The 27,162-nt window shown below is 43.3% G+C and overlaps 5 protein-coding genes across 8 annotated transcripts in view; 4 read left to right on the plus strand and 1 right to left on the minus strand.

Annotated features, from left to right (window-relative positions):
- The window catches only part of LOC131458121 (hepatitis A virus cellular receptor 1 homolog), a 7,577-nt gene extending 2,386 nt beyond the window's left edge, over positions 1–5,191 (plus strand). The window contains exons 2-8 of one of the 4 annotated variants that reach the window (XM_058626879.1): positions 774–903; positions 2,240–2,301; positions 2,554–2,755; positions 2,824–2,960; positions 3,672–3,835; positions 4,641–4,749; positions 4,858–5,191. In XM_058626879.1, coding sequence (XP_058482862.1) covers positions 2,253–2,301; positions 2,554–2,755; positions 2,824–2,960; positions 3,672–3,835; positions 4,641–4,749; positions 4,858–4,940 — 744 coding nt within the window. In that variant the 5' untranslated portion in view covers positions 774–903; positions 2,240–2,252 and the 3' untranslated portion in view covers positions 4,941–5,191. Of the gene's footprint in view, positions 1–773; positions 904–2,239; positions 2,302–2,553; positions 2,756–2,823; positions 2,961–3,671; positions 3,836–4,640; positions 4,754–4,857 lie in introns of all 4 variants that reach the window. The other 3 variants (XM_058626881.1, XM_058626877.1, XM_058626878.1) reach the window with 3 other exon arrangements.
- Positions 5,192–9,460: 4,269 nt separating this feature from the next.
- Positions 9,461–10,333, minus strand: LOC131458124 (hepatitis A virus cellular receptor 1 homolog). The gene is made up of 2 exons (XM_058626884.1): positions 10,219–10,333; positions 9,461–9,885 (listed from the first exon to the last, which is right to left on the minus strand). The coding sequence occupies exons 1-2, from the start codon at positions 10,250–10,252 to the stop codon at positions 9,461–9,463; spliced, it is 459 nt and encodes a 152-aa protein (XP_058482867.1). The 5' UTR covers positions 10,253–10,333.
- A 32-nt stretch (positions 10,334–10,365) lies between these two features.
- LOC131458120 (T-cell immunoglobulin and mucin domain-containing protein 4-like) lies at positions 10,366–16,857 on the plus strand. The gene is made up of 7 exons (XM_058626876.1): positions 10,366–13,258; positions 13,598–13,945; positions 14,614–14,688; positions 14,772–14,851; positions 15,282–15,369; positions 15,456–15,480; positions 16,719–16,857. The coding sequence occupies exons 1-7, from the start codon at positions 13,225–13,227 to the stop codon at positions 16,825–16,827; spliced, it is 759 nt and encodes a 252-aa protein (XP_058482859.1). The 5' UTR covers positions 10,366–13,224; the 3' UTR covers positions 16,828–16,857.
- Positions 16,858–17,877: 1,020 nt separating this feature from the next.
- On the plus strand, positions 17,878–23,472 carry ifitm1 (interferon induced transmembrane protein 1). Its single transcript, XM_058626885.1, has 4 exons — positions 17,878–17,987; positions 18,349–18,396; positions 18,503–18,756; positions 23,168–23,472. The coding sequence occupies exons 3-4, from the start codon at positions 18,505–18,507 to the stop codon at positions 23,348–23,350; spliced, it is 435 nt and encodes a 144-aa protein (XP_058482868.1). The 5' UTR covers positions 17,878–17,987; positions 18,349–18,396; positions 18,503–18,504; the 3' UTR covers positions 23,351–23,472.
- Positions 23,473–24,923: 1,451 nt separating this feature from the next.
- nhp2 (NHP2 ribonucleoprotein homolog (yeast)) lies at positions 24,924–27,088 on the plus strand. The gene is made up of 4 exons (XM_058626883.1): positions 24,924–25,221; positions 25,913–25,982; positions 26,066–26,171; positions 26,399–27,088. The coding sequence occupies exons 1-4, from the start codon at positions 25,041–25,043 to the stop codon at positions 26,522–26,524; spliced, it is 483 nt and encodes a 160-aa protein (XP_058482866.1). The 5' UTR covers positions 24,924–25,040; the 3' UTR covers positions 26,525–27,088.
- Positions 27,089–27,162: the final 74 nt, after the last annotated feature.

Raw genomic sequence — 27,162 nt, forward strand, 5'->3', positions numbered from 1 at the left:
TGGCCAGGATTGAACGTCCAGTGTGTGCGAATTAGTGACATCTAGTGGTGAAACTGCAGATTGTGACAAATGGACGCTGCCGCCGCCGCCTCTCACTGCTCCCTTTACCGAGCACCTCAGGAAACTACGGCGACCATCACAGACCAGAGAGTGGATCAACAACTTTTGTTAAAAATGAGCACATAAACGTGGTGACATCATGCTTTTATTTTGGCGGTGGTGACAGGGTGACAGGGTGACAGGGTGACACCTGTGTTCTCTCAGTGTTTCAGACTTTATGTGACCGCTGTTACAGAGCCAGGATCCACTGTGCTTTGATGGAAAGTGCTTCAAACTGCACTGTAAAACATTACGAGCTCCACTGGAGGTCTGACGCCATGCTGTGTGTGTCTGTGTGCGTGTGTGTGTGTGCGTGTGTGTGTGTGCGTGTGTGTGCGCGCGTGTGTGAGAGAGAGAGAGAGAGACTGACGTCTGTAAACCACTCACTCTCACACACTAAAGTCCACAGAGAAAATCAGTGATTTTAGCTGCTGGTCCTCTGCTGCCTCGTGTGGTCACTTTGTGTCACTGAGTTAAGTGTAAATTAAATATTTTTAATGCTCAAGTGACAAAATAAGACATTTGACCTCAGTGAGGGAGGCAGCAGTGGATCAACCACTCACAGATCATGTGACTGCGTCACTGTTTTCACATGATTAAAGAAGAATGTGGCACAGAATCATAACAGAGGCCAGAAATAATTGACCTTTGACCCCTGGTGTTTTCACTGTCAGCACAAATACTAGAGAGGAGACGAGGTGAGAGGACACAAGGAGCGGAAACGAGGTGAGGAGATGAGGAGAGGACACAAGGAGAGGAGACGAGGTGAGGAGATGAGGAGAGGACACAAGGAGAGGAGACGAGGTGAGGAGATGAGGAGAGGACACAAGGAGAGGAGACGAGGAGAGGAGACGAGGTGAGGAGATGAGCAGAGCAGACGAGCAGAGGAGAGTAGTGTAGTGAAGCGAGTTTCCTGTCTGACACTGACCTCTAGTGGACACTTTGCCTCTCTACATTGAATTGTTCTCATGTAAAGCACCAGTTCCCAGTTTACTCTCGTTTACACGGTTTCATAGCTCCTCCTCGTCGTGGGCGGAGTCGTCACGCAAACACACAGACATGTGACTTGTAGAGCCGTTGTTTTGGGTGTAATGACAGAATGGTCGAGGACTTCCTGTACGACTGGAGCGCTGACTCTCTGACACACCACACTCCTCTGTTCGGTATCCACGTTTTACACATTTGCTAAATGTTGGAGATGAACGCACGTGTGCTCTCATGACTCTTCAGTGTCTCTGACACCATCAGAGGCAGGAATTGAACCAACAACCAAAAAAAACAAACAAACAACAAAACAAAGAACCTTTCAAACAAACGAACCAACGAACAAAAGTGTCCGTCTGCCGTTTGCGTCATTTCAATTTCAACGAGGATTTCCACTTCATCATCATCATCTGCAGCGACTGTGCTGTGAGCGCCCCCCTGTGTCTGGAACCCACATCAAACACATTTTACACACTTTAACAAAAGGCTCAGCACATAAAATCTATGACGTCTTTAAGAACACGTCACGTCTTTATCTCACTGTGAGACAGGAAACTGAAGTCTGTAAACACTCACTCTCCCACACCAAAGCCCACAGAGAGAATCAGTGATTTTTAAACATCCCACACACACACACACACTGCTGCCTCCATCACTAAGTTCTTTTTTTCTTTTTTTTTTGTCACTTCAGCTTTTGAAATCCTTTGTTCAGACTGACCTCAGTGACACAAAGTGACCACACGAGGCAGCAGAGGAGCAGCAGCTCCTGTGTCCCCGTCAGCTAAAATCACTGATTCTCTCTGTGGGCTTTGGTGTGGGAGAGTGAGTGTTTACAGACTTCAGTTTCCTGTCTCACAGTGAGATAAAGACGTGACGTGTTCTTAAAGACATCGTAGACTTAAACTGACGGAGATTTGATGAAGAATTGTGTGTTTTTCTTCAGTGGCAGCCATGTTTTCACTGAGACTGAGCCTCTGTGTCCTGGTGTTCAGCAGCAGGGGGCGCTCACAGCACAGCTCTAGTGCTGAACTATCACTTTAACGTCTCATCTTAAACTTTAGACCAGTTTCTTAACATTAGAGTCTAAAAATATCGCAGTGAATCATGAGGGAAGTGACACGAGTGAGTCTTCCCTTTGTCTTCTGTCTGTCTGCAGGAGACGCCACAACATGCCGTCGCTGCTTGTCCACACCTTTGTCTGTGTCTGTGTCCTCACAGGTAAGTGTCCTCGCCTGTCCCCTCTTTAAAGGACACTTGTCTCGTGTGTGTGTGTGTGTGTGTGTGTGTGTGCTGTTGAACGTATGCATCTGATGAATGTTCTTTTAATCTGTGCTCGTGTGTGTTCGCTCACAGTGAGTCTTCACCGCGATCACGTGACGCGTGCAGTGAAGAACCATCACCGCGCTGTCGCTGTCACAAAACTGACCCATTCTCTCTGTGTGTGTGTGTGTGTGTGTGTGTGTGTCTCAGTGCCGGCCCATGTGTCCACTCACACCACAGAGACGGTGGTGGGCGTGGCCGGGCGGAAGGTCACGCTGCCGTGTCGGGCGGAGGCGGAGAAGCAGAGGGACGTGGAGGTGTGTTGGGGGAGGGGCGAGCCGTCCGTCTTCACCTGCCACAACACCGTCATCTACGCCACAGGAGACAAGATCTCCTACAGGAGGTCGTACAGGTAACCTGACCTCTGACCTCTGACCCCAACCACTGACCTCTGACCCTGACTATTTCTGTCCTCTGCAGATACTCCCTGTCCTCATCCTCGTCTCTGTCCATCGCCCTCACTCGTCCATCAGACTCTGGCTTTTATCACTGCAGAGTTCAACTGCCCGGTCTTTTCAACGACCAGACGACCAGCGTTCACCTCATCGTCGCCAGCTGTAGGTTCACCCGTTCACCTCATCGTCGCCAGCTGTAGGTTCACACGTTCACCTCATCGTCGCCAGCTGTAGGTTCACACGTTCACCTCATCGTCGCCAGCTGTAGGTTCACACGTTCACCTCATCGTCGCCAGCTGTAGGTTCACACGTTCACCTCATCGTCGCCAGCTGTAGGTTCACACGTTCACCTCATCGTCGCCAGCTGTAGGTTCACACGTTCACACGTTTACCTCATCATCATCAGCTGTAGGTTCACACGTTCACCTCATCATCATCAGCTGTAGGTTCACACATTCACCTCATCATCATCAGCTGTTGGTTCACACGTTCACCTCATCATCATCAGCTGTAGGTTCACACGTTCACCTCATCATCATCAGCTGTTGGTTCACACGTTTACCTCATCATCATCAGCTGTAGGTTCACACGTTCACCTCATCATCATCAGCTGTAGGTTCACACATTCACCTCATCATCATCAGCTTTAGGTTCACACGTTCACCTCATCATCATCAGCTGTGGGTTCACGCGTTCACACGTTCACCTCATCATCATCAGCTGTAGGTTCACACGTTCACCTCATCATCATCAGCTGTAGGTTCACACGTTCACCTCATCATCACCAGCTGTAGGTTCACACGTACACCTTACCTTCAGCTTTATGTTCACACGTTCACCTCATCATCCTGTCACGTGTGTGTCCTCCTGCAGATCCGTCTGTCCTCCCTGACAGTGAGGACAGGACTTTCACTGATGCTGGAGCAGCTACAGGAGTCCAGAGAGGACAAACAGGGGACACCACAGGAGGCGTGACAGCAGCAGACACAGGAAGTGATGTCACCGCCACCACACAGCCAATGACGGCGCTGGTTCAGGTACTGAAGAGACGGACGGTGACTTTCACCCTCTGTAAACAAGACACACACACACACTGAACTAAAGACACAAACATCTGCATCAGTTTAAGTCTAAACGTCTTTATCTCACTGACAGGAAACTCAAGTTTCTCTCTCACACCAAACCTCACAGAGAAAATCAGTGATTTTTTCGCTCACGCGGACACAGGAGCTGCTGGTCCTCTGCTGCCTCCATCACGAAGTTCAAATGTCTTATTTTCTAAATTTGACTGTAAAAATCCTTCAGTCAGATTTACGTCAGTGACACAAAGTGACCACACGAGGCAGCAGTAGACCAGCAGCTCCTGTGTCCCCATGAGCTAAAATCACTGATTTTCTCTATGGACTTTGGTGTGGGAGAGTGAAAAAAAGTGATTTCAGAGAGTTACCTCATAAAATCCATGTCAGCTTAACTCTTAAGAACGTGTTCACGTCTTTATCTCACTGTTAGACAGACTTTTCCAACAGGAGCTGCTGGTCTGCTGCTGCCTCGTGTGGTCACTTTGTGTCACTTCAAATAAATGCGATAAATGTGAACGAAGAATTTCAAATGCCGAATTTGACAAAATAAGACATCTGAACTTTGTGATGGAGGCAGCAGTGGATCAACAACTCCTGTGTGCTGTGATGTTAAAATCACTGATTTTCTCTGTGGACTTTGGTGTGGGAGAGTGAGTGGTTCACAAAGCCTTTATATTCGCTTTGTAAACGTTTCATATTTCGCTGTAAGTCCACGCTGACGACAGAACTAATGAATTCAATAACTGTGTCTGTTTGTTGACAGTCTGTCCAGCAGAAGCAGCAAGTGAATGGTCCACAGATGTTCATAGGAAACACACTGAGACTGTCCTTCATCATCTTCATCCCTGTTCTGCTGCTGACTGCTGCCTACAGTCAGTACACACACACACACACACACACACACACACACACACACACACACACACGCACACACGCACAACAACAATAATTATCAGCTTTGTTTCATTTCCTGCGTGCAGGAGTGTGGGGGTGTGGCCAGAGAGCAAAGACTGACAGGAGGCTCAACCAATCAGAGGACGAGGACATACACACCTGTGTGTAGACACGCACACATTTGTTTGTTGTTATTGTCAAATGGTCTTCATTCTATTATTGATCAATCATTCACTTAAAAAACAAGAAAAGGTTTTTGTTCCAGTTGGGCTTCCGTACTTTCTGTCGTCACCGTGAACCTGTTGTGGTTTTTCCTGTGCGTTTGGTTTCCGTGGCGACGCGTTCAAAGTGAGTCCTCTGTGTTTTTGTCCTGATGGTAAACAGATCAATAACATGTAAACAAATAAAAATCAAAATCAGTGTCCTGCCTCATCAATCCCCTTCCTCACACCCCTGCGGTTGCACTGTGTGACCAGCAGAGGGAGACAGAGACCGTGGAATACTCATAAGTGTGTTCTCAGAACTGGATAAAATAGCTCCGTCCCCTCTGCCTTGAAGACAATTTTGTCGTGGCGGCCACTCGTGGTACTCGTGTTTTTTTTTGCTAGCATCTTCAGCTAGCTGGCTCATCGTCTGCTAGTTTCTTTCCTCTAAAATCAAGGGAGAAACGCGTCAAAGTTAGCGGTAACCCCGAATTAAACGGAGACGTAAGGCAGTTCCCTGACTGTGCCACAGGGCGTCGCTGTTGTACTGTCTGTGTGGCAGGAGTTAAGCAAAAACGTTCTCCCAGGACACCGTCGTTTTACAGCCTCGTCCGTGCAGGGCGCCATTTTGGCTCAGAGTTGACTTTCCCTTGCCCCGCAAGGTAAGCACTGTGAGCCACGTCCCGTATTTTGTTGTTCGTATGTGTTTAAACCACCTAATATTGTCTTTTTATGATCCTTTGTGTTAACCAGTAGTTCAGACCATTGTTTGACATGCTTTTATGACATGTTTTTGTGTTGTAATGACTGTGGCTAGCATGCTGTTAGCAAGGCAAATGTGGTATAAAGTGTAAGTTAGCATATCAGTATCTTTTCTATGACATGAACTATTGATTTGAAATTTAATTTACTTTTCTGATTTGATTTTGTAGAAATCTTTATTTTTGATACTGAATATATTGAAGATGGGTTTTCTTTGTGTTAATTGAATTGAATTGAATGACTTTATTCCTCCCCCAGGGGGGAAACACACATTCACAACAGCTCAGTTAAGAAACGAGAATAGAATAAAAAATAAAATAAAAATAAAATACAATAGTAAGAAAATTACAAAAAATAAAAAGTAAAAAAGATAAAATTACAGTCTAATATAGAGTAGGTATCAGGAGTAAGTAGGAAAGTGAGTGGACATTTACGACGAGGAGTTAAATATCCCAACAGCAGTGGGGATGAAGGACTTTCTGTAGCGCTCCGTCCTACACTGAGGGTGCCGGAGCCTGCCGCTGAAGGAGCTGCCTTGCCCCTCCACAGTCAGGTGCAGTGGGTGGAGTGTGTTCTCCATGATACACAGGACAGTCTGGATAACGTCCTCCTCTGTCCCACCTCCTCCACCGATTCCAGCGAGCAGCCCAGGACAGAGCCGGCCCTCCTGGCCAGCCTGTTCAGTTTCTTTCTGTCCCGGTCCTTGCTGCCCGCTCCCCAGCAAACCACAGCATAGTGGATGGCAGAGGCCACCACAGAGTCATAAAAAGTCCAGAGTAGAGGTCTGCACACTCCGAAGGACCTCAGTCTCCTCAGGAGGTGGAGGCGACTTTGACCCTTTTTGTACAGGGTGTCTTTGTGAATGGTCCAGTTCAGTTTATTATTGAGGTGAACACCCAGGTATTTAAAGTTATTCACCAGCTCAATGTCCGAGCCCTGGATGCTCACCGGTGGGTGTGGTGGGGTCTTTTTCCAGAAGTCGATCACCATCTCCCTCGTCTTTCCGGTGTTCAAGCACAAGAAGTTGCTCTCACACCAGTCCACGAAGTCCTCGATGACCGACCAGTACTCCAGCTCGTCCCCCTCAGACACGCAGCCTTAAGAGTAGAGCGGCAACTAACGATTATTTTCATCATCGATTAATCTGCCGATTGTTTTCTCCATTAATCATTTGGTCCATAAAATATCAGAAAACCTTAAATGATTGTTGATCGGTGTTCGTCAAATCTGGAAATGATGATGTTCTCAATGTCTTGTTTTGTCCACAAACCAAAGTCATTCACTTTTAATGATTTCTTTGTTATCCAGAGCAAAGAAATGAAGAAAATAATCACTTTTAAGAATTTTAAACAATCGGAAACTTTGTTTTAATCATGAAAAAAGCTTCAAACGGATTAATTGATGATCAAAAGAGTTGTTGATTAATTTAGTAATCAATTAATAATTGATTAACCTATCACGGACAACTCATTCTCGTCTTAATGCTGTAGCAAAGTTTAATCCCTGAGTCCTATCTGAACACAAAAGTGATTTATAACAGTGACTCATTAGGCAACCACCGTAAACCTTACATTAGAAGATTCACTGTCCGTTAAATCTGTTCATTCTTCTTCTTCTTCTTCTTCTTCTTCTTCTCCTCCTCATCAGGTGGATACAACTCTTTGTGGTCCATGGCACCAACTACTGTGCAGGAGGATTCAAAATGCAACTGGCTCCTTCTGCCGTGACATTACACATTAGATGTGTCTCACTCATTCACGTATTCACGTTTCAGAAAATTCAACGTAAGCCAAAGTCATAGAGCGCTTCCTGTTTCGTGGCGAATGGTCTGACATCAGAGACAAACAACAATAATCATATTTTTCAAATATTTCATCAAAAATGAAAATCTTTGTTTTGAAAAAATACATGTTTTCAGTTTTCAAACATGACATCGATAAAAGGATTGTTTTATACTGTCATATATATTTGTTTATTATATTTTAAATCTGTTTTATCACACACAGATATCATTTATCACAAGTGTGTGTGTGTGTGTGTGTGTGTGTGTCCGTCCTCTGATTGGTTGAGCCTCCTGTCAGTCTTTGCTCTCTGGCCACACCCCCACACTCCTGCGCACAGGAAATGAAACAGAGCTTGTTATTATTGTTGTGTGTGTGTGTGTGCGTGCGTGTGCGTGTGTGTGTGTGTGCACTGACTGTACAGCAGCAGCAGAGCAGGGATGACGATGATGAAGGACAGTCTCAGTGTGTTTCCTATGAACATCTCCTGCTGGACAGACTGTCAACAAACAGACACAGTTATTGAATGCATTAGTTCTGTCGTCAGCGTGGACTTACAGCCAAATGTGAACGTTTATGAGGTTTGGTGTGAGAGAGAAACTTGAGTTTCCTGTCAGTGAGATAAAGACGTTTAGACTTAAACTGATGCAGATGTTTGTGTCTTTAGTTCAGTGTGTGTGTCTCTGATGGCAGCCATGTTGTGTGTCTCTTGTTTACAGAGGGTGAAAGTCACCGTCCGTCTCTTCAGTACCTGAACCAGCGCCGTCATTGGCTGTGTGGTGGCGGTGACATCACTTCCTGTGTCTGCTGCTGTCACGTCTCCTGTGGTGTCCCCTGTGGTGTCCCCTGTGTGTCCTCTCTGGACTCCTGTAGCTGCTCCAGCATCAGTGAAAGTCCTGTCCTCACTGTCAGGGAGGACAGGCAGATCTGCAGGAGGACACACACACGTGACAGGATGATGAGGTGAACGTGTGAACATATGGTTGATGACAGTAGCGTACCGTGGGGTTTCAGTCAGGGCCTTCAGTAAAAAAAAACAAAAAAAACACACAAACACCGACTATATTCACGAGACAGTTGATCTGCAACAACCATAGTGCACACGCACACCACTGCGCATCGATAGGCTCCTGCATCATTACCACCACATCTTCCGTTAAGTCACTCAGCAACCGCAATTTCTCAAGCCACTATATGACACAAAAACAAACACACCTAAGCATAGGCGTCAGCTACGTGGCGGAACACGTCCCCGGCACTATTTATGATCAACAGTTTTGTCCTCACCACTTCTAAAAAATGTTATCAATTTATCATTAACACTCCAACTACCGTAAATGATGTACGTCTTCGGTGTAGGTCTTCCTCTTAAAATAATTTCCTTCTTTTCTCCAAACGATCGCCGTGAAAAGTGCACACGAAGGAGATCAGAAACCCGAGATCAAAACCCGCCAAAGGTTCAAACATCGTTGATGACAACAGCGGGGGCTAGCACCAGACACATCGCTGGGCCTGGGGCGTTCTGTCACTATGCATCAAATTTTGATTGGCTGACGACACATCAGTCAAAGTTATAACCAAATAGGAAATGGCAGCTTCAACGAAAGGCCAGCAATACTACTAGAGCAGGTCTGCGGAGCTATGATGCGTTTAATGACATATGGAAAATCCAGCTCAGCTTCACAAAAAATAACCATATTCTTTCTGGAAATATAATCATAACATACTGAAAAAGTAATTGAATTCAGACACGTTCAGACACACATTAATTTTATTATTATTAAAGAATAAATACTACTAATAATAATAATAATAAAAAAAAAAAAAAAAATACTTTTTTGATGTTGTCAGGGCCAGCAGAGAAGGCCCTGCTGGCCCTGCTGGTTGATGATGATTAAGATATCAAGGACTTAAACATGAGTGTCATCTATGACTGTGTATGTCTACATTTCCCAAAAAAAAACCTGAACTATGACTTTAAAATACTGTGTGTCTTCATGTGGAGACACATGTGTCTCACCTGTGTCCACGGTCAAATCAAAGTGGTGTTTTTCATCATTGAACAAGCCGGGAATGTGCACTCTGCAGCCGTAGACTCCGCTGTCTGTCTCTGTGACGCTCAGTATGGTCAGAGACACGTCTCCTCTGTCCAGTCGTCCCAGCAGCTGGTATCTGTTGGACACTCTGGTTTCTTCTGTCACCTTCGTTTTTTCTGCCTCAACAATCAAGGGCCAGCAGCCATTCGTACTTATCTGTCCTCTGTTCCAGCAGACGGACAGAAGACCGTGAGTGTCCACGTCATAGTGACACGGCAGGGTGACGTCCTCACCTGTGCGACCTTTAACCTTCGTGCCGTCTCCTTCACCCACTGTGGACACAGACACACTGTCTTCTAAAGGTCCTCACAGCCTGTCACCTGACATTAGATTTATTTTTGAAGTGTCAAATGTCCGTTTTCTTGATGAACTAACGAAAACAAAAACCTCTTCAGAAAAACCTGAATTAGTCCTTTAAACAATAAACACACTGAACAACAACAAATACAACTTTTAGTTTTTAGCAAATCATTCAAAATGGAGAAATAAAGGACATGAAATGATGTCATTTGTATTAAAGAGATAAAATGACACATTTGATCATATAGGTCATATAAATATAGCCGATTTAAGTGGTTTTAAAACACACACACACACACACGTACCTGTGAGCAGAGCGAGCAGCAGAGCGACCCTCATGATGAACACTGATCAACTGTCACCACACACACACACACATATATGTAAGTGTGGTTCGCTGAGTCACACACGCGCCTCAAAGGTGAAACTAAATTTAGTTCTGGTTTAGTTACATTACATTACATGTCATTTAGCAGACGCTTTTATCCAAAGCGACTTACAATAGGTGCATTTAAACATTTGGGTACAAATAAGAGCTTCAAGTAAGCCAAACTATGAAGTGCTAGTCATAAGTGCGATGTATAAGGGTTTTTTTTTTTCTCTTTTTTGTCGCCGTCGTCTTAGTCGAGGTAGAGTCGGAAGAAATGTGTTTTTAGTCGGCGGTGGAAGATGTGGAGGCTTTCCGCTGTCCGGATGTTGATGGGGAGTCTGGAGTTCTGTAAATGCCTCTGCGATCCTCTCAGTGAGGGGGCAGCGAGCCGGTTTGCAGATGCAGAGCGGAGTGGGCGGCTGGGGTGTAGGTTTTGATCAGTTCCTGAATGTAGGCTGGACCGGATCTGTTTGTAGCATGGAACGCAAGCACTAGAGTCTTGAAGCGGATGCGAGCAGCTACAGGAAGCCAGTGAAGGGAGCGGAGGAGCGGTGTAGTGTGGGAGAAATTTGGTAAGTTGAAGACCAGTCGAGCTGCTGCATTCTGGATGAGTTGCAGTGGTCGTATGGCACACGCAGGGAGACCAGCCAGGAGGGAGTTGCAGTAATCCAAGCGTGAGATGACAAGAGCCTGGACCAGAACCTGTGCCGCCTTCTGGGTTAGAAGAGGCCGTATCCTTCTGATGTTGTACAACATGTATCTGCAAGATCGAGCTGTTGCAGCAATGTTGGCAGTGAGGGAGAGATGGTCATCAAGTGTCACACCCAGGTTCCTTGCGGTATGAGAAGGAGTTACCACAGAGTTGTCGAGGGTGATGGTCAGGTCTGTGGTGGGAGAAAAAGAAACTCAGTCTTGTCGAAATTGAGTTTCAGGTGATGGTCAGACATCCACTGAGAGATGTCGGTCAGACAAGCGGAGATCTGTTCTGCTACATGTGTGTCGGAGCTGGGAAAAGAGAGAATGAGTTGAACTGTCATAGTTCACGTTTAGTCCTGGTTTAGTCCTATATTCTCCAGTGGTTTAGTCCTGGTTTAGTCCTATATTCTCCAGTGGTTTAGTCCTGGTTTATTATTCTGAAAGTTGTCATTGAAAACTCTGTCATGTAAAAGTTATTCACATGAAATGAATCTTCCTTTACTTGATTAAACTGACTTTAGAATTTAAACACCAGCAGTAAACACACAAACCATGATTATTTTCCTTTTTGGGCCAAAAATGCACACAATTCTCCAGAAACAAAGCTAATTTTTCTCGCTTGAAAATCAAGGGCACATCCTGTATCCGATGACCTACTTCCTGTTGGGTGGTCCTGGCTTGCAGGTGTCTTCAGACCGGGTCCCTGGTCTCACTTACGGATTTAGAATAGAATAGAAAATGTCTTTTTTTGTCTCTTGAAGAGGACACAACAACAACGATTACACTAAAAACCACAAGAAAGCACATTCCAATCATTTCAAATAACGGTGCATTTTAAAATAAGTTAAATTAAGGACATTGACGGCATTTTGGGTCAATCTGTGTCTCTCTGTTTCCCACAATGCTGTTCACCAAGGACACAACAATCCTGTTTCATTTACATTTGCACGTCCAACTTAAGTGCAGCAGATGGACCAATGTACAGGTCTCTTCCTGTTTTGGATGACTTACTTCCTGTGTGCAAGTCACGTAAGATTTTATTTTTTTTTAAACCCATTAGCTCCTCCTCCTCCAGGAAGTGCACAGGTTGTAGGACCTCCTACATTTCCTCGAAGTCCTCCTCTTTGTCCGTTTGTCAGTAAACATTAAAGCCGACAGAGTTTGCTGCCGTGTGTCGTTTTACTCGTCACTGTCATCGCTTGTTTTTTCTTTCCTGTGTCTGATTTATTATTTTAACCTGATTTAATTCTGAATTTGTTGTGCAGTGTCAACACCTCATACACTCATGTGAACTGTCCCTTTAACTGCAGCTGTCTGTCGCTCTTCAGTCACGGGACATGAGACAAAGTCAGTTTAAAGTGTGTTGTGAAAAATAAATATATCAGCCAGTATCAACACAGACACTTTTATTTTGAAATTCTACAAAACCACTGTGATTTCCTGAGTTCCTGAAGTTCGAAAAAAGATTTTGGAGTAGATATTGATATTTGAACAGTTTTTGATGACGTACTAGATCAGTCTCTTGAACCCACTTCCTGTTTCGTGGCGGAGGTCGAAATTCGCCCCAAAATTCCCGATGTTTGTCGTGGCCACGCCCCCTTTTGGATCAGCGTAACCTCTCATCTTGACGCATTGTTGTAGTTTTATGTTGACAAAACGTGCAAATCGCCACAAGGTTTAGTTCTAAGTTTATTTCAAACATGAAAACGTGAAATAACAACGAATAGCTAGGACCGCTCGTAGGACTGCGCATCGTCATGAACGGGCCCTCGCCCCACGCAACTCGTCATAGCCGATTTTCATGTAGTTCTGTTCACGTTAATGCTTTCAAAAAGTGGGATTTTAAAGTAGTTTTCCTGCCATTTTAATGTCAACTTTGTCAGGGTTCTGAGGCCACGCCTTTTCACGTAGAGAAAATCCTTTGATGACTTTAAATCGCGAACTTGTCTGGAGCATAAAATAGTTTTTTTGTTTTTCTTGGTGGGCGGAGCTAATGGAAGTTTGGAATCATGCGAGCAGGAGCTTGTGAGTCAGTCTAGGTTTTAAAGGTTGATTCCACCCAAATTGGCAGCAAGAAACAGAATTCTCGAGTTAATGTTGTTGCTTTTTTTCCTGTGATCACAGCCTGTTCCTCAATACAGTGTGTGTGTGTGTGTGTGTGTGTGTGTGTGTGTGTGTGTGTGACTCAGCGAACCACACTTACATATATGTGTGTGTGTGTGGTGACAGTTGATCAGTGTTCATCATGAGGGTCGCTCTGCTGCTCGCTCTGCTCACAGGTACGTGTGTGCGTGTGTGTGTGTGTGTGTTTTAAAACCACTTAAATCGGCTATATTTATATGACCTATATGATCAAATGTGTCATTTTATCTCTTTAATACAAATGACATCATTTCATGTCCTTTATTTCTCCATTTTGAATGATTTGCTAAAAACTAAAAGTTGTATTTGTTGTTGTTCAGTGTTTATTGTTTAAAGGACTAATTCAGGTTTTTCTGAAGAGGTTTTTGTTTTCGTTAGTTCATCAAGAAAACGGACATTTGACACTTCAAAAATAAATCTAATGTCAGGTGACAGGCTGTGAGGACCTTTAGAAGACAGTGTGTCTGTGTCCACAGTGGGTGAAGGAGACGGCACGAAGGTTAAAGGTCGCACAGGTGAGGACGTCACCCTGCCGTGTCACTATGACGTGGACACTCACGGTCTTCTGTCCGTCTGCTGGAACAGAGGACAGATAAGTAAGAATGGCTGCTGGTCCTTGATTGTTGAGGCAGAAAAAACGAAGGTGACAGAAGAAACCAGAGTGTCCAACAGATACCAGCTGCTGGGACGACTGGACAGAGGAAACGTGTCTCTGACCATACTGAGCGTCACAGAGACAGACAGCGGAGTCTACGGCTGCAGAGTGCACATTCCCGGCTTGTTCAATGATGAAAAACACCACTTTGATTTGACCGTGGACACAGGTGAGACACATGTGTCTCCACATGAAGACACACAGTATTTTAAAGTCATAGTTCAGGGTTTTTTGAAGAGATGACTGTGTAGTTTAAGTCTATAATATCTTCAGGACATGTTTCACGTCTTTATCTCACTGTTAGACAGACTTTTCCAACCACTCACTCTCACACACCAAAACCCATAGAGAAGATCAGTGATTTTAGCTGCAGGGACACAGGAGCTGCTGGTCCTCTGCTGCCTCGCGTGGTCACTTTGTGTCACTGAGGTCAATCTGAACGAAAGATTTCAAAAACAAAATTTGACTAAATCAGACGTTAGAACTTAGTGATGGAGGCAGCAGTGGATCAACAACTCCTGTGTGTGTGATGTTAAAATCACTGATTTTCTCTATGGGCTTTGATGTGGGAGAGTGAGTGATTTACAGACTTCAGTTTCCTGTTGGAAAAGTCTGTGTAACAGTGAGATAAAGACGTCAACGTGTTCTGAAGACATCATGGACTTGTTTTGATGTTGATTTTTAGTATAAAAGGCTAAAGTAACAGCAAACACGTACATATTTACTTTAGTCTTCTGACTATATCTATTTTCGTAAACACTCATGGAAGCAAAGAAGGTTTTCGATCTTCTGACTGTTATCCTCTTGTTTTATCACGACATTAACGGCGTCGTGCAGCTCTGCTGTTGACCACGTCCACACCAGTGGACACGGCGACGTCCCCGGGGACGGCGACAGACGCTCACACCTCAGGTAGACAAGCTGATCCATCATGATGTCACGCTGCTGACACGGCTGCTCTGAAAATAGTTGCTTTCACTTCCTCGCCCCCGCAGGTCAGATGACCTCCTCCGCCGCCAGCGCCGTCCTCACTTCCTCCTCCGCCAGCAGCAGCATGACCAGCGAGGACACTGAGGTGAGACGCAAGGCTGTAAAGGACACGCATCACATCGTAAAGCCATATGTGACGTGTTGCCTGTAGTCCTCTTCAGACAGGATTGGTTTTACATGAGGAGGTGAAGGTCCCTGGGGTTAAAAGGTCCAGAGAAATGACCCCAGGTAATCCTAATCCTGAGCGACCACGGAACGTTCCCTGTGGTGACATCACGTAAATCCACCTCCCCATGTGAAACTAGGCCGAGGCCACGTGGCTAATAAAACGTCAATGAAATGAAAACCAGTCGAGGACTCCCTGGTCTAGTTTTGTGTTTCAGCTTTTGTCGGCAGCATGTAAACATTTGTCTTTTTGTTTCTTTGCATCAGTTTAAGGTCATCTTTGTGTCTTTGTGTCGTCGCGTTCTTTAGCGTCCGTTACTCAGTGCAGGTGTTTGTGTTCTGCGTCACAGGAAGTCAGCGCTGTGGCTGTGGCTCTGCTCTGCGCTTTCTTCGGCTTCATCGGTTTGATCACAGTGGGCGGAGTCATCGTCATCATCGGTCAGTTAAAAACCGCTTTATTGTCCTTTTTGTAATATTTCAGATTCTGTGCTGATTCATTTTTTCCAATGCTTTTGTTTCTGCAGCAAGAAAATGGAGGCAACTCAAAGTGTAAGTTCTCTGCAGTGACACACACACACACACACAGGGAAGCTTCCTTCAGCGTGGTCTGTTGTTGGTGGTCGGTTAATGCTGACAAAGCTGACAAATGTCTCTGCTGACAAATCACCATTCAGCAGTTTCCTGTCAGGGTCTCGGCATCGTCTCCACACCGGTTCAGAGGCGGAAACAAAGTGAGGAAACCTCAAAAACCTCACGTTTCTCAAGAAGTGACATGTGGAGACGTGTCAGGGCGGCGCGTCCTGTGAATAAAGTTACTCACACTCACTGTGACACAATGTTGGAGCATCATTGACTGTTAGCTCAGGTTTAAACCCAAGTTTAGCTTTTGCTAGCTGTTAAGCACCGACAGTAAGTTACTCTGTTGTTGTTTTTTAGCACCTAGCAAAAAGAGGCTAGCTGGCTAAATATTTGCAGTCAATCTTTCAGCTTCTGGTAAATTATAATGAAAAAGAATGTTTTACTCGCAGTAAACAAAGAAAGAAACAATGGGGGCGGGGATTAACCCCTCACTCTGCAGTGTTAGCTAGGTGTCATGAAACATGTTGGTGTTAACACCAGTTAGCATTCCATTACATTAACATTACAGTCATGTAATGTTAGCAGCAGTTAGCATTCCTGCATATTATTCAGACAGACAGGTGAATGATAAGGACTGGTGAACGATGAGGACAGGTGAACGATGAGGACAGGTGAATGACGAGGACAGGTGAACGATGAGGACAGGTGAATGATGAGGACAGGTGAACGATGAGGACAGGTGAACGATGAGGACAGGGGAATGATGAGGACAGGTGAACGATGAGGACAGGTGAATGACGAGGACAGGTGAACGATGAGGACAGGTGAATGATGAGGACAGGTGAACGACGAGGACAGGTGAACGATGAGGACAGGTGAACGATGAGGACAGGGGAATGATGAGGACAGGTGAACGATGAGGACAGGGGAATGACGAGGACAGGTGAATTGGCAATAATTCAGGTTCCTGAGTGAGTGAATATTTGTGACCTTTGACCCATGTTGACTGACACATTATGTGTTTACATATTTTATCTTGTCAGCACTTTCATTTGTAAAGTTTGCCTTTAATTTAAATCCTTGTGAGTGGTAACGTCACTCTTTTACTTGTACTGAAGTAAAACGTTGTCAAAGTAGTGGTTCTTTTACTGGAGTATGTCAGTACTGTGTGTGAGAACAAACGTAAGCCCTGATTCTCTGTCCCTCAGTCCTCAGCCTCTGGTCAGCTCCTCGTTGTCCACGCTGCAGCTCCAGAGTCGCGGTGCGGACGAGAACATTTATCAGATGGACGAGGGCGTGTACGACTCCTGTCCCTGACTGCTGACACGACAAGCTCTGGACACACTGTGTGTGTGTGTGTGTGTGTGTGGACCCACGTCCACTGTCACGGCGACGCCTTTAAAGAGACAGCGAACAACGAGACGAGAGAAAGCTGCAGGCCTGGGTCACAACCAACCACAGAAGTTCACATTGTTCATGTCTCACTTTTGTCCACTGAGACACGAACATGAGACATTCCAGAACGCTGACATCACAGGGTCACGTGGGGGATTAAGTGGTAGAAGATGGACGGATGAGGGGCAATCAGATAAAAGGGTGAAAGGTCATATTATAACGTGGTCAATCAGACAAAACATCCCATAAATCTCCTATATTCACACATATCTGATGTAAAATAAACACGGTTTATGTTTAAGCACCGTTGTTGAACGAATGGTAGTGAAATTTGGTGTTTTTTGTGATGATTTATTAGTTTTGATGGATATTGTAAATATGTGACGTGTGACTTAAATGTTACTAACTCTGAATATGACTCATGATTTCACAGCAGATCATCATGGAGCAGACACAGGTCTCACCAGGTCAAAGGTCAAAGGTCAAGTCAACCTGGTTCAGCTTCTCTAAACCACAAAAAATTAAATTCAATAATATGAAGAATCGGCTGAAATAAACCTCACAGAGAAAACCAGTGATTTTAACATCACACACACAGGAGTTGTTGATCCACTGCTGCCTCCATCACGTTCTAATGTCGGCATTTAAAAATCTTCATTCAGATTGACCTCAGTGACACAAAGTGACCACACGAGGCAGCAGAGGACCAGCAGCTAAAATCACTGATAGAGTGAGTGGTTTACAAACGTCAGTTTCCTGTCTCACTTTGTTTGTCTCAGATTAAGACGTGAAACATGTTCTAAAGTGTTTGGTTTAGTGGCTAAAATCTGTTTTTCACTCTGATAAAACACTCCTCCCAGATCACGTCCCCAAATGGACATGAGACGACACCACTGTCTCTCTGTTTGTGTTATTAATGATTCATTGTTTAATACTGCAGGGAAGGTTGTAAACAACATTCCAGAGAAACACTTCCCAGCAGAGACATGGTCCTCCCTCTCAGAGACATGGTCCTCCCTCTCAGAGACATGGTCCTCGTCCAATCACAAGTGCTGCGTCAGAAGCTGTGAGGTTCTTGCGAGGTAAGGTCGTCTTTGTCTTCTCTGTAGTATTATTATTATTATTAGCATTGTTATTATTATTATTGATCTTTTCCCATCTTCTGTGTGTGTGTGTGTGTGTGTGTTGATAACAGTGATTTTTTGATAAAGGAATCAAACCTTTCTTCTTTTCTTCTTTTGGTTTCGTATACAGAGAAACAGAAACTGTTAAAACATTGTCTGTGTGCGCGCATGTTAGTTTTAACTTTAATTTAATTATTAGTATTTTTTCTTCACTGAATCAGTCATTTTATTTCCATCGTTATTTAGTTAGTTAGTTAGTTAGTTAGTTAGTTAGTTCCACATCTTAACTGTTAACTGCCGCTTCCCTTTCCTGTGTCAGGTTCTTTGATCCAAGCATTCATCAGTCACGTGACTCTGTCAACAACAGGTCAGAGGTCATCTCCATATTATACTGATGAAAGTAAAAATGTTCTCTGTTTTAATGTGGATCTAAATAAACCACAACGTCTGCTTCTGGTTCTTCTTCCTGACAGCAATGGCTCTGGTGCACTACCCAGCCGAGGGCGTCCCATTGAAGGACGACAAGAAGTATAGTCAGTTTGAAGGCCAGCCTGGAGCACCTGGAGCACCTGGAGCACCTGGAGCACCTGGAGCACCTGTGGCCATGGAGTGCACCACGGTGACCATAACCACGGAGCCTCGAGACCACGTCGTCTGGTCCCTCGCCAATTTTTTCTACGCAAACTTCTGTTGCCTGGGACTGGCAGCTTTAATCTGCTCCATCAAGGTGAGACCAAACTTGAAAATGTCACAGATCACATGACCAGTCACTTTCTGTTCATCCACACTAAAACACAACCACAAAGTTTTCAGAATAAAATGATCAGCTTCACTCTGTCCACACTAAAACACAACAACAAAGTTTTCAGAATAAAATGATCAGCTTTACTCTGTCCAAACTGAAGCACAACCACAATGTTTTCAGAATAAAATGATCAGCTTCACTCTGAATAAAATAAAATGAACAGCTTCACTCTGTCCACACTAAAACACAACCACAATGTTTTCAGAATAAAATGATCAGCTTCACTCTGTCCACACTGAAGCACAACCAGAATGTTTTCAGAATAAAATGATCAGCTTCACTCTGTCCACACTAAAACACAACAAATTTTTCAGAATAAAATGATCAGCTTCACTCTGTCCACACTAAAACACAACCACAAAGTTTTCAAAATAAAATGATCAGCTTCACTCTGAATAAAATAAAATGAACAGCTTCACTCTGTCCACACTGAAGCACAACCACAATGTTTTCAGAATAGGTGAACAGCTTCACTCTGTCCACACTAAAACACAACCACAATGTTTTCAGAATAAAATGATCAGCTTCACTCTGTCCACACTAACACACAACCACAAAGTTTTCAGAATAGGTGAACAGCTTCACTCTGTCCACACTAAAACACAACCACAACGTTTTCAGAATAGGTGAACAGCTTCACTCTGTCCACACTAAAACACAACCACAATGTTTTCAGAATAAAATGATCAGCTTCACTATGTCCACACTAAAACACAACCACAAAGTTTTCAGAATAAAATGAACAGCTTCACTCTGTCCACACTGAAGCACAACCACAATGTTTTCATAATAAAATTATCAGCTTCACTCTGTCCACACTAAAACACAACCACAACGTTTTCAGAATAAAATGATCAGCTTCACTCTGTCCACACTAAAACACAACCACAAAGTTTTCAAAATAAAATGATCAGCTTCACTCTGTCCACACTGAAGCACAACCGGAATGTTTTCAGAATAAAATGATCAGCTTCACTCTGTCCACACTAAAACACAACAACAAAGTTTTCAGAATAAAATGATCAGCTTCACTCTGTCCACACCAAAACACAACCACAAAGTTTTCAGAATAAAATGATCAGCTTCACTCTGTCCACACTAAAACACAACCACAAAGTTTTCAAAATAAAATGATCAGCTTCACTCTGTCCACACTGAAGCACAACCGGAATGTTTTCAGAATAAAATGATCAGCTTCACTCTGTCCACACTGAAGCACAACCACAATGTTTTCATAATAAAATTATCAGCTTCACTCTGTCCACACTAAAACACAACCACAACGTTTTCAGAATAAAATGATCAGCTTCACTCTGTCCACACTAAAACACAACCACAAAGTTTTCAGAGTATAATTATCAGCTTCACTCTGTCCACACTAAAACACAACAACAACGTTTTCAGAATAAAATGATCACCTTCACTCTGTCCACACTAAAACACAACCACAACGTTTTCAGAATAAAATGATCAGCTTCACTCTGTCCACACTAAAACACAACCACAATGTTTTCAGAATAAAATGATCAGCTCCACATTGTCCACGCTGAAGCACAACCACAATGTTTTCAGAATAAAATGATCAGCTTCACTCTGTCCACACTAAAACACAACCACAACGTTTTCAGAATAAAATGATCAGCTTCACTCTGTCCACACTAAAACACAACCACAAAGTTTTCAAAATAAAATGATCAGCTTCACTCTGTCCACACTGAAGCACAACCAGAATGTTTTCAGAATAAAATGATCAGCTTCACTCTGTCCACACTAAAACACAACCACAAAGTTTTCAAAATAAAATGATCAGCTTCACTCTGTCCACACTGAAGCACAACCAGAATGTTTTCAGAATAAAATGATCAGCTTCACTCTGTCCACACTAAAACTCAACAACAAAGTTTTCAGAATAAAATGATCAGCTTCACTCTGTCCACACCAAAACACAACCACAAAGTTTTCAGAATAAAATGATCAGCTTCACTCTTTCCACACTAAAACACAACCACAAAGTTTTCAAAATAAAATGATCAGCTTCACTCTGTCCAAACTGAAGCACAACCACAATGTTTTCAGAATAAAATGAACAGCTTCACTCTGTCCACACTGAAGCACAACCACAATGTTTTCATAATAAAATTATCAGCTTCACTCTGTCCACACTAAAACACAACCACAACGTTTTCAGAATAAAATGATCAGCTTCATTCTGTCCACACTAAAACACAACCACAAAGTTTTCAGAATAAAATGATCAGCTTCACTCTGTCCAAACTGAAGCACAACCACAATGTTTTCAGAATAAAATGATCAGCTTCACTCTGTCCACACTGAAGCACAACCGGAATGTTTTCAGAATAAAATGATCAGCTTCACTCTGTCCACACTAAAACACAACAACAAAGTTTTCAGAATAAAATGATCAGCTTCACTCTGTCCACACCAAAACACAACCACAAAGTTTTCAGAATAAAATGATCAGCTTCACTCTGTCCACACTAAAACACAACCACAAAGTTTTCAAAATAAAATGATCAGCTTCACTCTGTCCACACTGAAGCACAACCGGAATGTTTTCAGAATAAAATGATCAGCTTCACTCTGTCCACACTGAAGCACAACCACAATGTTTTCATAATAAAATTATCAGCTTCACTCTGTCCACACTAAAACACAACCACAACGTTTTCAGAATAAAATGATCAGCTTCACTCTGTCCACACTAAAACACAACCACAAAGTTTTCAGAGTATAATTATCAGCTTCACTCTGTCCACACTAAAACACAACAACAACGTTTTCAGAATAAAATGATCACCTTCACTCTGTCCACACTAAAACACAACCACAACGTTTTCAGAATAAAATGATCAGCTTCACTCTGTCCACACTAAAACACAACCACAATGTTTTCAGAATAAAATGATCAGCTCCACATTGTCCACGCTGAAGCACAACCACAATGTTTTCAGAATAAAATGATCAGCTTCACTCTGTCCACACTAAAACACAACCACAACGTTTTCAGAATAAAATGATCAGCTTCACTCTGTCCACACTAAAACACAACCACAAAGTTTTCAAAATAAAATGATCAGCTTCACTCTGTCCACACTGAAGCACAACCAGAATGTTTTCAGAATAAAATGATCAGCTTCACTCTGTCCACACTAAAACACAACCACAAAGTTTTCAAAATAAAATGATCAGCTTCACTCTGTCCACACTGAAGCACAACCAGAATGTTTTCAGAATAAAATGATCAGCTTCACTCTGTCCACACTAAAACTCAACAACAAAGTTTTCAGAATAAAATGATCAGCTTCACTCTGTCCACACCAAAACACAACCACAAAGTTTTCAGAATAAAATGATCAGCTTCACTCTTTCCACACTAAAACACAACCACAAAGTTTTCAAAATAAAATGATCAGCTTCACTCTGTCCAAACTGAAGCACAACCACAATGTTTTCAGAATAAAATGAACAGCTTCACTCTGTCCACACTGAAGCACAACCACAATGTTTTCATAATAAAATTATCAGCTTCACTCTGTCCACACTAAAACACAACCACAACGTTTTCAGAATAAAATGATCAGCTTCATTCTGTCCACACTAAAACACAACCACAAAGTTTTCAGAATAAAATGATCAGCTTCACTCTGTCCAAACTGAAGCACAACCACAATGTTTTCAAAATAAAATGATCAGCTTCACTCTGTCCACACTGAAGCACAACCACAATGTTTTCAGAATAAAATGATCAGCTTCACTCCGTCCACACCAAAACACAACCACAAAGTTTTCAGAATAAAATGATCAGCTTCACTCTTTCCACACTTAAACACAACCACTAAGTTTTCAAAATAAAATGATCAGCTTCACTCTGTCCAAACTGAAGCACAACCACAATGTTTTCAGAATAAAATGATCAGCTTCACTCTGTCCACACTAAAACACAACCACAAAGTTTTCATTTTCAGAATAAAATGATCAGCTTCACTCTGTCCACACTGAAGCACAACCCTTTCAGCTTTCAAAACGCATTTCTTTTTGTTCATTCTAAAAGAAAACCACCCAGATTTCAAAATAAAAGTCTAAGTTTCTTTTTTGTCCACACTTAAACACAACCTTGAAGTTTTCAATATAAAAGTCACAGATTCTGTTCGTCCACACTAAAACACAATTTTGAAAAAAAAATTTTTAGAAGTCGTGTGAAGCTGTAACCATGGCGACGGTGATGAGTTTTCAACCTACAACATTCAGTGTGGATGAAGCCTGAGTCGTGTCACTTTTCAGCTGAACAATGACCGTAAATCTGTCCTTCTAGGCCCGAGACAGGAAGAGACATGGAGACATGGCTGGTGCTCGACGCCACGGCTCCACTGCCTTCATCCTCAACACCGTGATCGCAGTCCTGATCGGTGTCCTGATCATCGTTGCTATTGTCACCTCCATCTATAAACCAGAATATTCTTTTTTTGTTATGGGATACCTGACGCGCAGACTGTAAACCAGTGGCGTTTTCTCTGCTTCGTCACTTTTTTAACTTTTTTTTTTTACTGACGTGTGACGAAAGCATGAAATCAAATATGTTTGACGTGTCAATAAAAGCGTCTTTTTCACAAACAGTGAGTGATTGAGTTTCCTGGTTGTCTTTATCGATGCACTCTCGACTGAGTCATACAAGAAAACTTTATTTTAATCACTTTTCTGAGCAAGGTTACAAAGTGCAATTCAAGTTTTAGCTGGCGGGGACACAGGAGCTGCTGGTCGACTGCTGCCTCGTGTGGTCACTTTGTGTCACTGAGATCAATCTGAACGAAGGATTTCACATGCCGAATTTACAAAATCATACATTTGAACTCAGTGATGGAGGCAGCGGTGGATCAACAACTCCTGTGTGCTGTGATGTTAAAATCACTGATTTTCTCTATGGGCTTTGGTGTGGGAGAGTGAGTGGTTGACAGACTTCAGGTTCCTGTTGCAGCGATCTTGCCTTTGCAGCAAGAAGACCTGGGTTTGCAAGCAGGTCAGAACAAGGGCAAAGTGTTCAAGCCTTGGTGGAGTGATCTTTTTAAATCCCTGGTGAAAGGTGCACGAGTAATCTGAGATACCAGGACTTAACACCACAGAATACAGTAGGTGTTCACTTCTGGCCACAGTCCAATGTCAACGATCAGTTTAAACCCAAAGTGCTTGAGTCACCTTCTGATGACTGTCGATAATCAACAGTCTTGAAGCGTGTGAAGCGTCTTTTTGTCCATGATTTTCACCACGTTGATTTCCAGGAATGATGCAGCGTGTGTGGGTGTGAGGACATTTCTGGTCAGACGGGCTCTCTCTCTGGTTTCTCAGCCAATCAGAGACGTCTTGGCCTGTCCTCTGTGAGACAGTCACACAGGTGAGAACATGATCCGTGGCTTTGTTTCCACATGAGTGTGAACCAGCTGTTTGTTTGTGTAAAGATTTAAACTGTGCTTACTTTCACTTCTGTTTCCGTGTCTGTGTCATTTTATGTGTGTATTTGTCTAGTAAACTTCGTTTGTCTTTATTTGCACGTTATTTGACGAAATTATTGAAAACAACGGTGTTTTGTGTTTGGCGCGGGGGTTTATTTTGAAAGGGGCCCCGACTGCCCTCACTATTAATGCAGTTTCTTAAGACTACAAGGTTGATTGGGAGGATATAGGATGTGTGAGTGTGTGTATGAATAGGTGTATTTATATGTAAATAGGTGGTTGTTTTTTTTGTGTTTTGTAGTGTGTATATCTGTATATATATATATATAGCAATATATATATATATATATATATAGATATGGATATAATTATTAGTATTATATATATATATATACATATATATTATTATTATTATTATTGTTTTTATTTATTTTTTCACCTTCAAGAAATAGTTCAGTTGGATTAACATTTCGAACCACACTCCATACCAGACGTTGGCGGTAATGCACCAAATCGTTGTTTGCCAACCGCCATTAAACCTCAGAAAAGAAGAAGACTGCCCTCACTTTCCGGGCCGCTGGGGGCGCTGCTGTGGCGTCTCCACTGATATGACAAGCGGACGTGACGGAAAAAGAAGAAAGATCCCAAACACGTGTGGTTTCCTCGCTGTGTCCGGTGTGTCGTGCTCTGACCGTAAACAAGTATCGATTATTGACTCCGATCACACTCATTGATCACAAAATGACTAAAGTGAAGAAGGAGAAAGTTTCCGCGGAAGAGGCGGAGGAGGCCGCCGTCGCCACTGCCACTGGTGGCGGAAACGAGAAGTCGTACCAGGAGCTGATTGCTAACGTGAACCCGGTGTCTCAGCCGCTGGCCTCCAGGAAACTCAGCAAAAAGCTTTATAAGTGTGTGAAGAAAGGTAAGAACCGTGTTTCTGTCGAGGCTGCCAAATACCCTTAACAAATAGCGTATTCTAGAGTTTATCGCGTGTTTTTTTTCGAATGAACCAGCGGTGGAGCTCGACAAACGCGACACATTAAGAATCCGTGGACTCCTCTGATGAATTCGGCGCAAATCGCGTGTCTGTAATGTTACAGTTTGTGCAGTTTGAAGCCTCTTTGTGAGGAAGTGTCGGTGTGAAAGTGTTGGGATCTGCAGTACAGGTTTTCGTCTCGCGGGGGCAGCACGGGGAAACTTGTCCAAATTGAATTGGAAAAACCCAAGATTGTGTTTTCCTGTGCTCGACATAGCATGTTGAAAACGCTTTAGCTCGTGATCAGATATTTTGTCAGGATCACATGACTCTAAGGTTTAATTCGGCTTTCATTACATTCTTTTAAAAATGATATACATGTTTTTTTTCTATTGTTGGTTAAAAATACTCGACACGTAATGTCTTTCATGTCGGACGAAAATGGCAACATTGTTGCTTTTGAAATGACATCACGTGCAAACCAGTGTATCCCATCGATAATTCAGGGGCGGGGCTTAAATCTGTTATTTAATATGCGTTATCTTAGGGAAAGTCCTGACACTCGGCGCACACACAGTAAGATGAACGTCTTAAAACGACGTGTTTGGTTGTTTTGTGGTGTTTTCTCTGAACCCAGCTGCCAAAGTGAAGAACATCCGACGAGGAGTGAAGGAAGTTCAGAAGTTCATCAACAAAGGAGAGAAAGGGTGAGTGACTTTGATTTCTGACTGTGCGCCACACGCCGTCACGTGACGTAAACAACACGTGACAACTTCCTGTGTCTGTGCAGGATCGTGGTTTTGGCCGGAGACACGCTGCCCATCGACGTCTACTGTCACCTGCCGATCATGTGCGAGGACAGAAACCTGCCGTACGCCTACATCCCTTCAAAAGTGGTGAGTCCCGCCCACGCTCTTAATGTGAAAAACACACAGGAAGTGACAGAGGGGCTGAATTTGAAGTGTCCTGTGATGGATTCGCTCAACATTTGTACGAGGTTTTCATTGATTCTTCTTTTTAATTGGACAAAGTAAAAGGACAGACGTTTGTGAGGACACGTCGTCCTTTGCTTGTGTTGTGTGTCTGAGATGTGTCTCTGACTTGTGTCTCCGTCTCTCTTTAGGACCTGGGTTCGTCTGCGGGGTCCAAGCGCCCGACGTGCGTCATCCTCATCAAACCACACGACGACTATCAGGACGCCTACGACGAGTGTCTGGACGAAGTGTCCAATCTGCCCAAACCCATCTGAGACGCTTCGGCCAATCAGGGAGCGGCTCTGAGGTCTGAGGTTGCCGCCCGCATTTTAAAGGAACAGTCCAGCCTTTTTGAAGCAGCTCTTCTCTTGTTTCCTCTCAGAAGCTCCGCCTCCATCCACTGGGGTCGATCAGAGTGGGTGGAGCAAAGCTAACGGTGTCTCTCTGTGGACATTCTTTGTGCTAAGCTAGGCTAACACATCCCCCTCTTTGTGCTAAGCTAGGCTAACACATCCCCCTCTTTGTGCTAAACTAGGCTAACAACTTCTCTCTCTGTCCTTATGCTAAGCTAGGCTAACACAATCATGAAGAGCAGATGACGAGATTTTCTAAAAACAAAGTTTGTTTCTGCAGAAAATAAAATAAGACATTTGTCTCCAGTGGACATATCGGAGACAGGACACAGTGAGACGTCTCCCTTCATTGTACATCATGAAGACGGGTTTTGTTTGTGACTCTCTTACTTTTTTTTTTTTATTGTTTTAATCTGTCAGACTTTTGTGTTAAAATGAGTTCATTCTGAATATTTTTGTTTTTAATTAAAGAAAACATGGAAGAGATTGTTCTTTCTGTGATTTGTGGTGAAATTGTGACGTTGTCACTGACGACAAACGCAGATCATTGTTTTGTGTTT

The sequence above is a fragment of the Solea solea genome, chromosome 4 (assembly GCF_958295425.1).
Source record: "Solea solea chromosome 4, fSolSol10.1, whole genome shotgun sequence".
Classification (NCBI taxonomy): Eukaryota; Metazoa; Chordata; class Actinopteri; order Pleuronectiformes; family Soleidae; genus Solea; species Solea solea.